Source organism: Drosophila santomea, chromosome 4 (genome assembly GCF_016746245.2).
Source record: "Drosophila santomea strain STO CAGO 1482 chromosome 4, Prin_Dsan_1.1, whole genome shotgun sequence".
NCBI lineage: Eukaryota > Metazoa > Arthropoda > Insecta > Diptera > Drosophilidae > Drosophila > Drosophila santomea.
The window spans coordinates 690,091-703,688 of record NC_053020.2 but is presented as its reverse complement, the minus strand read 5'-3'; the positions used below and the strand labels follow the sequence as shown (position 1 = coordinate 703,688).

The 13,598-nt window shown below is 35.2% G+C and overlaps 2 protein-coding genes across 3 annotated transcripts; one reads left to right on the top strand and one right to left on the bottom strand.

The window, feature by feature from the left end:
- Positions 1 to 2,693: 2,693 nt before the first annotated feature.
- On the bottom strand, positions 2,694 to 8,081 carry LOC120454893 (sodium- and chloride-dependent GABA transporter 1). Its single transcript, XM_039640536.2, has 10 exons — positions 7,746 to 8,081; positions 6,115 to 6,382; positions 5,848 to 5,949; positions 5,614 to 5,794; positions 5,288 to 5,555; positions 4,651 to 4,754; positions 4,231 to 4,600; positions 3,967 to 4,170; positions 3,747 to 3,914; positions 2,694 to 3,680 (listed from the first exon to the last, which is right to left on the bottom strand). The coding sequence occupies exons 1-10, from the start codon at positions 7,887 to 7,889 to the stop codon at positions 3,579 to 3,581; spliced, it is 1,911 nt and encodes a 636-aa protein (XP_039496470.1). The 5' UTR covers positions 7,890 to 8,081; the 3' UTR covers positions 2,694 to 3,578.
- A 2,248-nt stretch (positions 8,082 to 10,329) lies between these two features.
- LOC120454820 lies at positions 10,330 to 13,127 on the top strand. Of its 2 annotated transcripts, XM_039640274.2 has the most exons (3): positions 10,339 to 11,557; positions 11,666 to 12,931; positions 13,017 to 13,127. In XM_039640274.2, the coding sequence occupies exons 1-3, from the start codon at positions 10,769 to 10,771 to the stop codon at positions 13,035 to 13,037; spliced, it is 2,076 nt and encodes a 691-aa protein (XP_039496208.1). In that variant the 5' UTR covers positions 10,339 to 10,768; the 3' UTR covers positions 13,038 to 13,127. The 2 variants fall into 2 exon arrangements, with proteins under 2 accessions (XP_039496207.1, XP_039496208.1); XM_039640273.2 differs by having other exon boundaries at positions 10,330 to 11,557; positions 11,666 to 13,127.
- The last annotated feature ends 471 nt before the right edge of the window (positions 13,128 to 13,598 follow it).

Here is a 13,598-nt window from a genome sequence, read left to right as displayed (position 1 = left end):
AGATAGGACACCGATTGAAAGATTAAACTTGTAAATCCATAAAAGAATAAACTCTGTCATATAATGAATACAAAATAAAAATTATATATTTTTTTAAATAATCACCGCAGTATAAAATTAATTGGCGTCCAACGTGGGGCAGTGAATAATTATAATTTTGCCTGTTATTATTGTACCTGTTATAATTGTTATTTGGACGATTGTAGTTATTATTCGGACGATTTTGAATCCCAATGGAGCTATCAACTTCCCTAGGTTCTGGTGGGGGTTGAACTTTGGAATTGTTGTTAAAATTCCAATTGTTGTTTTGTCCAAAGTTACCGTTTTGTAGCCAATTATTATTCATTCCATTTGAAATATTATTATTCTGTCTTGAATTTACTGGGTTAAATCTGAGGTTGTTTCCCTAAAATTTATTTTCATTCTAATCCCATAATACATATTTGCGAATTGGGCTCGAAAGTTGTTAAATTCTAATTCCTGGCACTTTGCCAAAGCGTTCTGCAAGTCCAGTGGGTTAAGAGAAAAAAAAAGTTTCTGAGATTGAACCATTCAATCCAGAAATAAAAATTCGAAGAGCGTTGCTCCTTTTGTTTTTGGTAAAGATTTAACTACTTCTAGAGTAGTTTCGCATTTTACATTTGGGTCAATTGTTTGGAGTTTATAATCTTCAACTTCCTTTTTGTTTAGCTGTTAACTGTCCCTCTATCCCTTCAATTTTCCTAATAACTTCACCTAATTGTACACTTATTAATCGGTTAATTGATTCTATAGTCAGATTGCTGGCGCTAGATAACCCGCCCGCAGAAAAGGTTGGTGCTGAACCTCCGATTGCCATTTTTAAATTGAAATTCTCAAAACTATTTATTAAATTTTCCAGATTGTTCTTTTTAATAAGCTTTTAAAATTTATTTAGTAATGTTTAATTTTAAAACTTTGTAATGTTGTCTGTATCTTGGACTTATTTTATTAATTTAAAGTCTAATTTTTCTGCTCACGATTCTTTCTGTTGGAGTCTTCCTTCGGTGTATCTTTCGTTGGGGTCTTCCTTCAGTTAAATGGTTCTGCTTATTTCCCGTTGGGGTTTTCCTTCTCAGAATGTAACTTGTTGACAAAGTTTCAAATGGTCTTCCTTTCTTCTTTAACGTTTTGTATTTAGGTTTCAATTAATTCAAAGTTTATTTTTTCGTCAGGTCTTATTCACTTTTTAATCACTCGCAGTTTTGGTTTTTTGTTGGTTTTTTTTTTTTTTAATTTTTTTCTACTTAAAAAAATTATTTGATTCACCACGAGCTCTAGATTAATTTGTTATTGTTAATCTCTTTCTGAACTTTGTATTTGTACTGATTAAGTGCTGTCGGTTTTTTATTTAATTTGTAATCGTTAAATTTTATTATTCTGAACTTTTTGTATCACCGATTGAATTGTTAATATTTACCAATTTATCATTAAACTTTTCACATCCAAAATTTTAGTTGCATCGATTGGGTGGTTGGCAGCGCGAGCTCATGTTTTGTATTTTACTTGTTATCGTTAAATTTTTAATAACTGAACTATTAAATGCACTGATCCACGTTGGGCGCCAATTAATTTTATACTGCGGTGATTATTTAAAAAAAATATATAAATAATTTTTATTTTGTATTCATCATATGACAGAGTTTATTCTTTTATGGATTTATAAGTTTAATCTTTGGATCGGTGTCCGATCTTTCTAGCGGCTTGATTCTCACGACTTGATGGGAAGATTTGGATTTGTTTATATAAACAGTTGCAGGACGGCGAAGTGCAATTTTTACAACAAAGGAAAGTCAATCGTAAAGTTTGGATTTCGAAAAATTGTTTATAATTTGGGCAAGGGCCCCTGAATCATGGGTTGCATAACTTGCATGGCCCAAGTAGAGGAGTGCATAGAACAGGACACCTGATACCCGGTGAGGAAAGACTCCTGCCGCCGACTCGTATTGTACAAAACGGTCGAATTGTTGGTAATGCTAATAGACATTTCTGTTATTTATTTTATTTATTTTTTCATTATGTCTATTTGCATATATATTGTTGAAAAATGTTCGCCTAGGCTGTGAAGCTTTGCGTCAGTCCGGCCTTCTTTAAATTATTTGAAGAATCTTCCATGGGTCCCCAGATCATTGTTTGAATGGAGATTGGGAATAATCGACACACCCAGCTTTGTGGGAGGGGACGATAAGTTGAATGGAACAGCTATTACAGCAACCTTACCTAAATACGCCATCGTTCAAAAGATTTGATTTTCACTGCATCTACTGTAAGTTTTGTTTGGGATTGTCAGAGTCTTCCGTTGTGGTCAGCTCGTGGAGATCCAGTGTCAAAAATATCTTTACCTACGTCACCATTCTTATCGCCTGTACAACTTGACTGTACTACTTACGCACACCTAAAATTATATTATTTTAAAGTGCTAAAAGGCTGAAGGATCTACAATAACTGTGGACAATCTTGTTTGAGGCCAGGCCCAATCTCCATCTAAGAATTTTAAAACTTTTTAAATTAATAAACTACAAAACTAAAACTCGCGTTCCTAGAAAAATCAGACACTTGGACAACATTATGAACCTTCTATAATTATAAAATCAAATGTACGTGAGAGAACTATGTCGTTTAGTCCTCGACTATCAGGTAACGGAAACTCTACCATTTCAATCTTCGAGTCAGACTAGTGTGGATAGATATTTAATTTATTTGACACGTTAAGCAACATATTGACATCTTATAGATAAATTACAGAACAATGCCTGAAGCACAATCAGGACATTGACAAAAATAGTTTTGTATATATATGGTGACAATCTTATATTACATAATTTCAATGTGGATAATATATTTTATTTCCAAACACAACTACATCTGAAAATGTTTCTACTCCGTATTAGTTTTGAAAAAAATATTTTTATTTCTCTAATAAAGTCAAAAGTTTGATTTTGATGTTGACATTATTGTAAAACCATGCAGTTCTGGCAGTCATTCTTGATACGCGCCTATCGTTGCGGAATAAAACTTACAGGGAAGGAATGTATCTATAAATTTAATATCTCTCTGTCATCTCTCTGTAAAAATAATGGACCTTTTTTATATAAAGGTTCTTTCGTAAATCTTTCATTGCACGGATACTTTCATGGCGTGATTCACATAGTGGAACACGAGGGACAACTGACTTTTAGAACTGCAGGTATTTTCCATATATATGTTAATGCTTCAGAAGCAGAATATTCTAATTACTCTAGATATTTCTGGCATACCACTTTGAGTAAGTACCACAAAAACACTGCAATAACCATAGAAAAACCTAGACCCTTTGCGATTAAAAAGACTAGTTCTGAGTTATAAAGGGAAGATAAGTTAAAATATAAAACTGGTACAGTGATTCATTGCAAATGTCAAGATAGGAAAATTGATTTTAAGATAAAAGAAAACTTGCAAAAAATAAGTTGTCCTTTTGGGAAAAAATTTCTAAATTGTAAAAAATTAATTTAAACAAATTTAGCTGAATGAATAGCCAAACAAAAGGTACCTTAAAACTGTATGAGATAACTTAAAAACGCCTATAAAGAATTAAATTCTATCTCCTTTACATAAGCTTCTCTTAGCATTTTCTCGCGTAACCGGGTTACATCCTCGTCTATCCGTACAAGAGCTCGAATTTTCTAAAAAAAAATGTGGAGAATGTTCAAATTTCCTTCGAAGGCTATTTACTATTGAATTAAGATTACCTCACTCAATTCACCAGGAGTTCGTTTCCACAACCAGAACATATAAATTGGTATATAAAGCATGGATGACAACGCCGTAAACCAACCAAAAGCATGCGCCCACCATGGATAGCTGTAGTCCAAGTACTTAATAGGAGTCCACTGAACTATGTTAAAGAAAAACACGCCCTATAAAAAAAAATTATTAGATATCACATGGTTGTTTAATCATAATACTAACCAAGCATATAGCGGGCGTTGTGACACACCAGCAAAACTTCCACCAAACAGTAGGATAGTATCCGATCATATCCTTAATTCCGTCATAAAATCGATCCACTCCATAGCACCAAGATATTGAAACGCACTCAAAGAATATAAGCCACAGTAAGCAAAAACCGCTAACTGCATATGAATCCAATATTTGAAAAATATACATGCCACCCTAAAAAAGAAGGAAATCCAGTGAATAAAGCGTCATAGCGTTGCCAACCTTGAAACATACTTGTGTAATACAGGTTAAGCCCACTAAGTAGCTAAGTGCACATACAATAGCAATAAAGATTTCTTTTCGCTTCCGCAGCAATTGAGGCCATTCATCAATAATGGCAGTGATGAAACCCTCCATTGTACAAAACTGTGAGTCCAATCCAATGAGCAAAAGCATAAAGAAAAAGAGGCAAGACCACATTGGAGACCCTGGTAACTGTAAAACTGCCGATGGATAAACAAGAAATGCGAGGCCGGGTCCTGATGCAGCTACATCAGCCACTGGTCGCTGTTGCTCGTGAGCCATGAATCCTATTACCGAAAATATTACAAATCCAGCAAACATACTAGTGCTGGAATTAACTGTGCAGACAATAAGCGCGTCCCTAAAAAAATTAATAATTTGTTATTTTATTTTTTGAATGCTATGACCTACTTGTAGACATTGTTGGTAAACTTGTTGTAACTTCCTAATGCCACCAAAGTACCGAGTCCAAGGCCGTATGAAAAAAATATCTGCGTGACAGCGTCGATCCACACCTGAAACACATTTTTAAAATAATTGACTTACTTATATAACTTAGACTATATTTTTATTCCATATATATATTAAATATATATATATATTTATATATGTTAGTCGTAGAGTAAAAGCCTATTCTATATTCCTTAAAAAGTATATAATAGGTAGAAGGACCTTATAAAGTATAAATATTCTGGATTAGAATCACTAGCCGAGTCGATCTGGCCATGACTGTTCGTCTGTCCGTATGAACACCTCGATCTCAGAAGATATAAAGTTCAGATTAAGTAGCAGATTCCAGAGACATAGACACAAAGTTTGATTCTAAATGTTGCCACGTCAATTCAAACGCCTAAAACTGTCACGGCGTAACTTTTAACATGTTTGTTTTTTATTATATTATTGTTTTTCAAAATTTCTATTGATAAGCCAAAAAAAATTCTTGTTTGCAATCCCACTTGCTGCGTAACGGGTCTCTGATAGGCGAAAAGCTCGACCAAAGCGATATACTTTTATAACTTCTTATGAAAATAATAAAAATCTCTTTTACCTCAGAATTAGTCAACTTCGAAAAGTTTGGAATTATATAAAACTTAATGCCTTCCAAAGCGCCAGGTAATGTTATTCCGCGAACCAGAAGAATCGTCAGGAGGACGTAGGGAAATAAGGCAGTAAAATATACTACTTTCCCTGTCCATTTTACTCCCTTCCAAATACAAAAGTAGCAGAGGATCCAAACAAGTAATAAAGTTCCAGCCAACTCCCAGCGAATATTTCCAATCTCCTCAATACCATGCGATATTTGAAGTGCTCGACGCCTAAAACAAAAGATTTTTATGAAGGATTTAATGAACTCGCACGTAAATTATTACGTACTCCCAAAATTCTTTGACTGGATCTGTGAGTTCTAAAGATGTAATGTTCACAGCAGATACAGAGCAAACCTTTTGCGTGGAGCCGTTGATAAACTTATCCCAGCAAAGCAAATTTTTTCTCTCATATTGACTGACACAGTTCACTGTGTTCCACCAATTGTTACATGTTCTCCAAGGAACATCTGAAATACAAATAGCAAATTTAAATGTATTTAAAATTAAACCAATAACAAACCTGCTCTCATCGACATGAAGAAGTAAAATACCGCCCAAGCAAGGATGACAATATAGTAAACATTCATCCAACAAGACATTACGGCAGCAGCATACCCAATTCCTTAAAAATAGATAGTCTTAAAAATACCAATGTTTATCTTGGCTTTTGCATTCCCGTAACTTGTAGTAAGTCAGGTAAATAATCAAAAGGTAAAAAAACTATTTTCTATCGGAACATTCCTTATCTTCTTCTTTCCATTATATTTTTCCAAAAATATTTTCCTACCTTTAAATATGGGAGCGATTTTGAATACACCAAGCCCACCAATAGTCAACATTTGACCTAGGGCTAATTCCATGAAAAACATTGGAATCCCTGCTAAAAACAGTGTTATTATGTATGGTAATATAAAAGCACCGCCTCCATTTTTGTAGCACAAATAGGGAAATCGCCAAACGTTTCCCAATCCGATAGCTAGGCCTACTACTGATAGTATGAAATCCATTTTGGAAGACCATGATCCACGATCGGGGAGTTGTTCAATCTTTACCAACTGAAAAGATAATATAAAAGTCCTATTATTTAATATAGTTAACGGATAGCGTATTTTGCCGTATACATATATTTGGTAAACATTAAATATGACGTACTGAAAAAAAAATTGCCAATAGCAATGTTCTGTGAAATCGACAAACTTGCGCTGCGTCTATGTCTCTGGAGTCTGTGTTCATAATCTCAACCTTTAGTAGTTCCTGAGATCTCAGCGTTCATACGGACGGACAGACAGACGACTCGGCTATTGATCCTGCTCAATATATATATCAATATATATTCTTTATATGGTCGCAAACGCTTCCTTCTGCTTGTTACATACTTTTCAACGAATCTACGAGTAATTTTGTTTTCTTTTTTTTAAAAAGAATTGAAAATGTTTATTGTGGGTCAAGTTATGGCCACCCAATCTAAACATTTTTTACCTTTACAGCCATATACTTTATTCTTGGTATGCCATAACTTTAGTTTTGGCGCAATTTGATCGGTATATCACTTGTTCAGATGGGACAGCAGATTAAAAACAAGAGAGAACGCTATAGTCGAGTTCCCCGACTATCTGATACCCGTTACTCAGCTAGTGGAAGGGAGAAGGAGAGTCTTAAACACAGTTTTTGGCGGTTTGTAGGCGTAATAGTGGGCGTGGCAGAAAGTTTTTTGGCAAATCGATAGAAATTTACAAAACCAACACAAAAATGAAAAAATATCAAAACATTTTCCAACAGTGTGGGCGTAGCAGCTTTGGGCGGTTTGTGGGCGTTAGAGTGGGTGTGGCAAAAAGTTTTTTGGTAAATCGATAGAAAATAACAAAACTAATACAAAAATGAAAAAATATGAAAATATTTTTCAAAAGTGTGGGCGTGGCAGTTTTGGGCGGTTTGTGGGCGTTAGAGTGGGCGTGGCAACATGAATCGACAAACTTGCGCTGCGTCTATGTCTCTGGAGTCTGCATGCTTAATCTCAACTTTCTAGCTTTTGTAGTTCCTGAGATCTCAGCGTTCATACGGACGGACAGACAGACGGACAGACGGACAGACGGACGGACGGACAGACGGACAGACGGACAGACGGACATGGTCATATCGACTCGGCTATTGATCCTGATCAAGAATATATATACTTTATATGGTCGGAAACGCTTCCTTCTGCCTGTTACATACTTTTCAACGAATCTAGTATACCCTTTTACTCTACGAGTAACGGGTATAATAATATAACTTAAAAATTAAAAAGTCCAATTAAAAATGGATTAATATTAGTCTTCAGCTTTATATTATAATATAATATATTATAAAATTTATTATTACTATTCTAGGAACCAAACTGTGTTTCAATATTAGTTGCGTTATAATTTATAAACTAACCTGTTGTTTATTGGACGTTTCCGTAATTGTAGGTGCGTAGGACTGACAATTGGTTGGGTGACCCAAATCTTTACTCATTTCAATAGATTCGTGCTTACACCCATTTCCTCCTCCGTCACCATCGCTTGAGGGGTTATTGTACATTTTGACAATAAATAATAATATATATTAAGGACGACAGACGGATAGTCTAGGACAATCAAACACTGTAGCTGAAGGCTAGGCTTTTGCTCTCGATTTCGACTAAATTCAGAGTCACAAAAACAGCACCCTCACAGGGCAATTGCTGGTATTAAACTGAGCTGAGCTACCAAATACGATGCTCTATTCCGCAAACCGAGATTGCCCCATAATAGCGACATGATAATAAAAGCGACGCTTAAATATAAGGGGGCTGGTTAGTTGACGTTTTTACATACAATTTAATTTAATAATGATTTAGGAAGGGGGTTCATCCATTGCCCAATTTAAGAATGGGTATGTAGGCCCAGTGGTAACTTTGTGTAAATACATGATGTGTTACAAATTTAGTTCCGGATGTTAAATTAAATAAGATTAACTCGAATTGTAGTTCCCCCACAAAACAATGCTTACCAATTTACTGGCCCATTTAAAATATATATTTAAGTCTGTTGTGTGCCCGTGTACAAACCTCCCAAAAAATTAAGAACCTAAGAATAAACGCTTAATACTAGACAATTTAAAATGAAAAAGTACGAAAAAGCTATCATGGAGTACAAATTAAGAAGGTTAAATTCTACATATCTTTTTATCATTTGGCCATAACTTTGAAAATAATTACTCGACTTTCAAAATAGTTTTCGTATTAGCAAATAATATACTCTCCTCCATTAATGCGTAGAACAGTATCTAACAATGATGTACAGATACAGTTAGCCAAATTGACAAATTTTCTTGGTACAATTTGGATTCGGAACAGGATGGAGTGTATATACATACATATGTACACTTTGTGATCTTTCCGATTTAGGTAAATAAAGTTTTCTGAGTTTGTATCATTATTTGGAGTAAAATGGTAGTCCAGATTCGTTAAGGAGTATGTAACAGATACATAGAAGCAAGCCCTTCCGACTCTTTAAAGAATATATATTCTTGATCAGAATCACTAGACTAGCAATATTTTTTTAAAGTGAAGATCGTGACATCTTGTGAAGTGTATATATATGATAAAGAAAATTTGTTTAATGCTGATGAAGGGTTTATAATCTAAACTTTGAACAACAACTCAAGCGAAAATGCTTGGCCTACTCAAATAAAAGGGGGTCAGTTAATTTGCCCAACTTCTTTTTCAGGGCTCTTATACATACATACACGCCAACATCCCGGAAAACACTTTGCTCGAAAGTCATAAAGAAGTCTTCACAAAGGAAAAAGTTAAATATTTGTCTACCAGAACGATGAATAAGCTTAGGGCCATTTCTTTTCAAAATCGTTTAAAAGGTGAATGTGAAAAAGTTTTGACTCAGTTAGACGAAGGGCTGGTCGTTTTCTTCTACAAAAATACACACTTTTTTTTTTAAGTGGAAGTATTTTGCTATTCCATTTTGCCGGACGTGAGAGTTTGTGTTCTGTACAATTACACTCTAAACCTTTCAGTTCAACGAATCAATCCCCTGAAAAGCTTCTGGATGTTTTTTCGAAATAAGTATTTTTGAGTATTCATATTTCAAAACTTTCGTTACTTAGGAATGTTTCTTAATACGTTTCGAAATCAATTATCCAGATGCTTCTAAATGTATTATAAAAGCAGAACGTGTTTCCAAAGAATATTACATATTAATTCTCTATTTTGTTTTATTACAGTTTGTCTGTATAAATCTGCACTATTAGTTGCAGTGTTAGTATATTTATATTTGTAACTCGTAGAGTAAAAGGGTATACTAGATTCGTTGAAAAGTATGTAACAGGCAGAAGGAAGCATTTCCGACCCTATAAAGTGTATATATTCTTGATCAGGATCAATATCCGAGTCGATCTGACTATGTCAGTCTGTCCGTCCGTCTGTCCATCCGTATGAACGTCGAGATCTCAGGAACTACAAAAGCTAGAAAGTTGAGATGCATGCAGACTCCAGAGACATAGATGCAAGTTTGTCGACTCATGTTGCCACGCCCATTCTACCTGCCCAAAACTCTTACTCCCACATCTCTGAAAAATGTTATGATATATTTTTATTTTATTGCCTTGCGAATTTCTTTCGATTCTCAGAAAAACTTTTTGCCACGCCCACAAATCGCCCAAAACTGCCACACCCACACTTTCGAAAAAAGTTTCCATATTCTTTAACATTTTGGTTAGTTTGGTTAATTCCTCTCGATTTGCCACGCCCACAAACCGCCAAAAACTGTTAGTGAACAGCTTAGGAACACTGACCGTGTTCCGTGTGAACGCATGACGGGCAGAGTATAATCGCGCAAGACATCAGGGATGTTGCATGTACACAAAACACAACGCGTAGAATATCTTGTGTTTGTAAAGACGTGCATGAGTCCACTGCAGCTGTGTGGGTGCGTGTGGGTATATGAGAGTGTTGTTTATATTGCTGTTGTTAAGTAAGCATTTGCTGTTGTGGGTATTTTAGTCGAATTTGAAGCAACGCCCGAACAGGTTCCGTATCGATGTGCACAAGAACGTTAATGAGCGTGCGAACGAGACAAAAATATGTACAAATCTTCGAGGAACTGTGATCATTTGTTTACTTTTACCGAAAGCTTTTTATTTTATTATCCTATATTAATCACCGTAAACGTATTCCCGAATCTAAGATCAATGGTGCTCAACAAACTCGTGTACAGTGTACATACATAAAAAAGTAATGGTGTGGAGATTCTGAGCATTCATAGATACATGCCAACAAACATATGTACATATGTATGCATGTATGCGTATATATATTTTTGAAGAGGAGTCTACATGCTGGAAGATCGAACAAATGCAAAGATAATCATTATCATTTATAATTACCATTAGCAAACGAAACCTAATGGCCATGCAGAGGAAACATGATAATTGAACCAAACTTGTCAAAAAAGGATACAGCTGAGTGGTGCAATGCTTTCCGACATATATGTAAAGCTAGTTCTCGTACAATAAAAAAATGCCTATCGCATCGGGAGAGGTCCATTTGGATTGTTAAAATTTTTTGTCATATTTATATTTACCGTACCACCACTATAAGAAACATTAAAACTCTGGAACCTCCCTTTAAACGTTCGCCTTCTACTGCTCATGCTGAGGGTAAACTTACCCAAGTTTGTGATAGGTCACTAAAGCTATACAAAATATGGTTTATTTTGGTTTTATTGTTGCCAACTCAGCATCAAGTCAGTGGCCATGGTATATTCCGCCAAACGTCAAATTCAAAAGCAGTGTTTTTATTCCCTCAGCCTAACGAAAATATAAAATTTAACATTTCGCAGTTTACAAATTTTGAAAATGAAGCAAAGAAACTAAAAACCAATCCAATACATCCAAGAATCCGAGCCAAATCAACTCCGAAAATGGGTCCTAAACTTTTATCTAAAAGCATAAGCAAACAAAGCAGAGACTCCATCTACAATGCCAGTTCAAATAAATATAGTCTGATTAATGTAAGCCAGTCAAAAAATACAAAATTGGCAGATGAGTGGATAAACACCGTACCAATTCAAAGTAGGCAAACGAGGGAAGCCAGGGATATTGGCATAGGAACCAAGAGACATAGTAAACAACCAAAAAAAATAGATGAAGCAAGACTTAAACGCCTCGTTTTGAAGGGCCTTGGGTTAAAAAAACTACCAGATATGAAAAAGGTAAGAGATAAGTTACAGTCATTCCCACGTTTTGTGAAATTTAGTTGTGCATTGTTTTAACAAACTATACACAGTATATACCACCTAACGGATATTATTTAATTACAGGTCAATATAAGCCAAGTTGAATATTCCAGCAAATATATAGAATACTTAAATCGCCTAAGAAGTAACCAGGAAAAGGGCAATAGCTTTTTTAATAACTTTATAGGAGCATCTATTATAAGAGACCTTCATTTTCTAAGCATTACTACAAATGAATTCAATGACATAAGTAACTTACGATACCGTCATAAAAGGTCGCTTAAAAAAATGAACAGGCTAAGACAAATCAAAAAGCACAAAAATTATGAAGACTTACTACGTGGCGAACAGGATACAACGAATATTCTCTTACACTTTCCATTGACAAATGCAAAAGACGCCAATTTTCACAATGATAAGATTGACGAAGCCAATATTAGGCTTATGCTTCTCTATAGCTCATCGCTGGCAAAGAATTCCCACCGAGGGCAAGGATCTAGGAAAAAAAAGCTCAGTCATATTTCTGAAAAGGATCAAATCGAAAGGCGCTGTAATTCCGGTGATGTCAACTTGAACCAATCCAAAAAAATGCGTAGTCAGCAATTAATTTTGAAAGTATATCAACTTCTTTCTGGGAATAAGCGAAGAAAGATATCGTCTAGAAAATTTGAATTTGAAAATGTTGGCTATGAAGAAACTCGAACACAGTGGATAGAATTCGACGTGACCAAAGCTGTTCGTAGTTGGTTGAACCATAGTCATGAAAACTTGGGGATAGAAATTCAATGTGATAAATGTAAAAGTATAGGTGCTCGTATACTAAGTGACTTTAGCCCCTCATCATCGCCAAACTCGGCAGCTTCAAGCGACGAACACTTAAACCTCATGCCAGTTCTTAATATAATCGGACACGGAACACTGAATTCCCAAGAGCAAGTCGACTCGGACGTTCACCACATCATACTGACCAATAATAAAAGCGATCAATATGTGCATCATCGTTCAGACCATGATAGCACCTGGAGAAAGAATAAGTGGAGCAACAACTGTTACAAATTGCACCAAAGATGTTGTAGAAATCAATTGGATGTTGTTTTTAAGAACATTAAGGGATTCGAATTCATTTTACAGCCGAAGGTATTCGATGCAGGTTACTGCCACGGACGATGTCCACCGCGTCACAATCCCGCCCATCACCACGCCCTACTGCAAAGTCTTATTTGGCAAGAAGATCACAACCGAGCCCCCCGTCCATGTTGCGCTCCATCAAAGCTCGAGATGCTAGAAATATTGCATGTTGACGAGGATCACAGCGACAAGCTAAAAATTTCGACGTGGAGTGATATGCAGGTTGTAGAATGTGCCTGTTCGTAAAAAAAACTTTCCCTAACGATTTATTCTTACATATACTCGGTATTTTATTATTCTATTTAAGTATTGTCACTTATTGGATTAACATTTTGTGAGGATTTAAACATGTAATAAAGAAGCATACAAGTATTTATCTGGTTCAAATATGTTGGAGAAATAAAAATATTTTTCGTAATTTTTTTCGGCGGTAACTAATTTATTACTAAATATAGCAACTTTTTAATATTTTTGCATTATTTGAGTTTCTTGAGAAAAAATAAACATGTTTAGATAAAGAAGGCAGCAGGTAATATCACCATGTGAGAAAAGTAAGCTAAAAAAATGTTTAAGTTTCCATAGTACAGTGACCGCGAGGACAGTCTGCAACAAGCCTGGACTGCGCAGAAATCACTACGATTTGCATTATTTCTCCCCTTTCCAGCTCTGAAAATTTCAGTGGGAGGGCTGGAAAAACATGGTTAGAAAAACTCATTTAATGCAAATCAGTTGTTTTTGTCGGAGTTTGTGGAACTAATTGAAAACACGAATTACTCTAGTTTTTCTTTATTCACTTGAATATGAAAAAAAATGTCCACAACTAAGATGCTTGCTAGAAAGATTGCATTAAAAGGCTAGTTTTACTCTACTAAAATGCATAAAAATGTAT

Bases quoted from the DNA above. Each gene is read 5' to 3' on its own strand.
- LOC120454820 (XM_039640273.2), top strand. From the start codon at position 10,769: ATGATAATTGAACCAAACTTGTCAAAAAAGGATACAGCTGAGTGGTGC. The intron at 11,558-11,665 runs GTAAGAGATAAG...ATTTAATTACAG, and splicing joins AACTACCAGATATGAAAAAG to GTCAATATAAGCCAAGTTGA.
- LOC120454893 (XM_039640536.2), bottom strand. From the start codon at position 7,889: ATGTACAATAACCCCTCAAGCGATGGTGACGGAGGAGGAAATGGGTGT. The intron at 5,950-6,114 runs GTAGGAAAATAT...TCTATTTTTAAG, and splicing joins AATCGCTCCCATATTTAAAG to GAATTGGGTATGCTGCTGCC. The intron at 3,915-3,966 runs GTTAGTATTATG...TTTTTTTTATAG, and splicing joins CAACGCCCGCTATATGCTTG to GGCGTGTTTTTCTTTAACAT.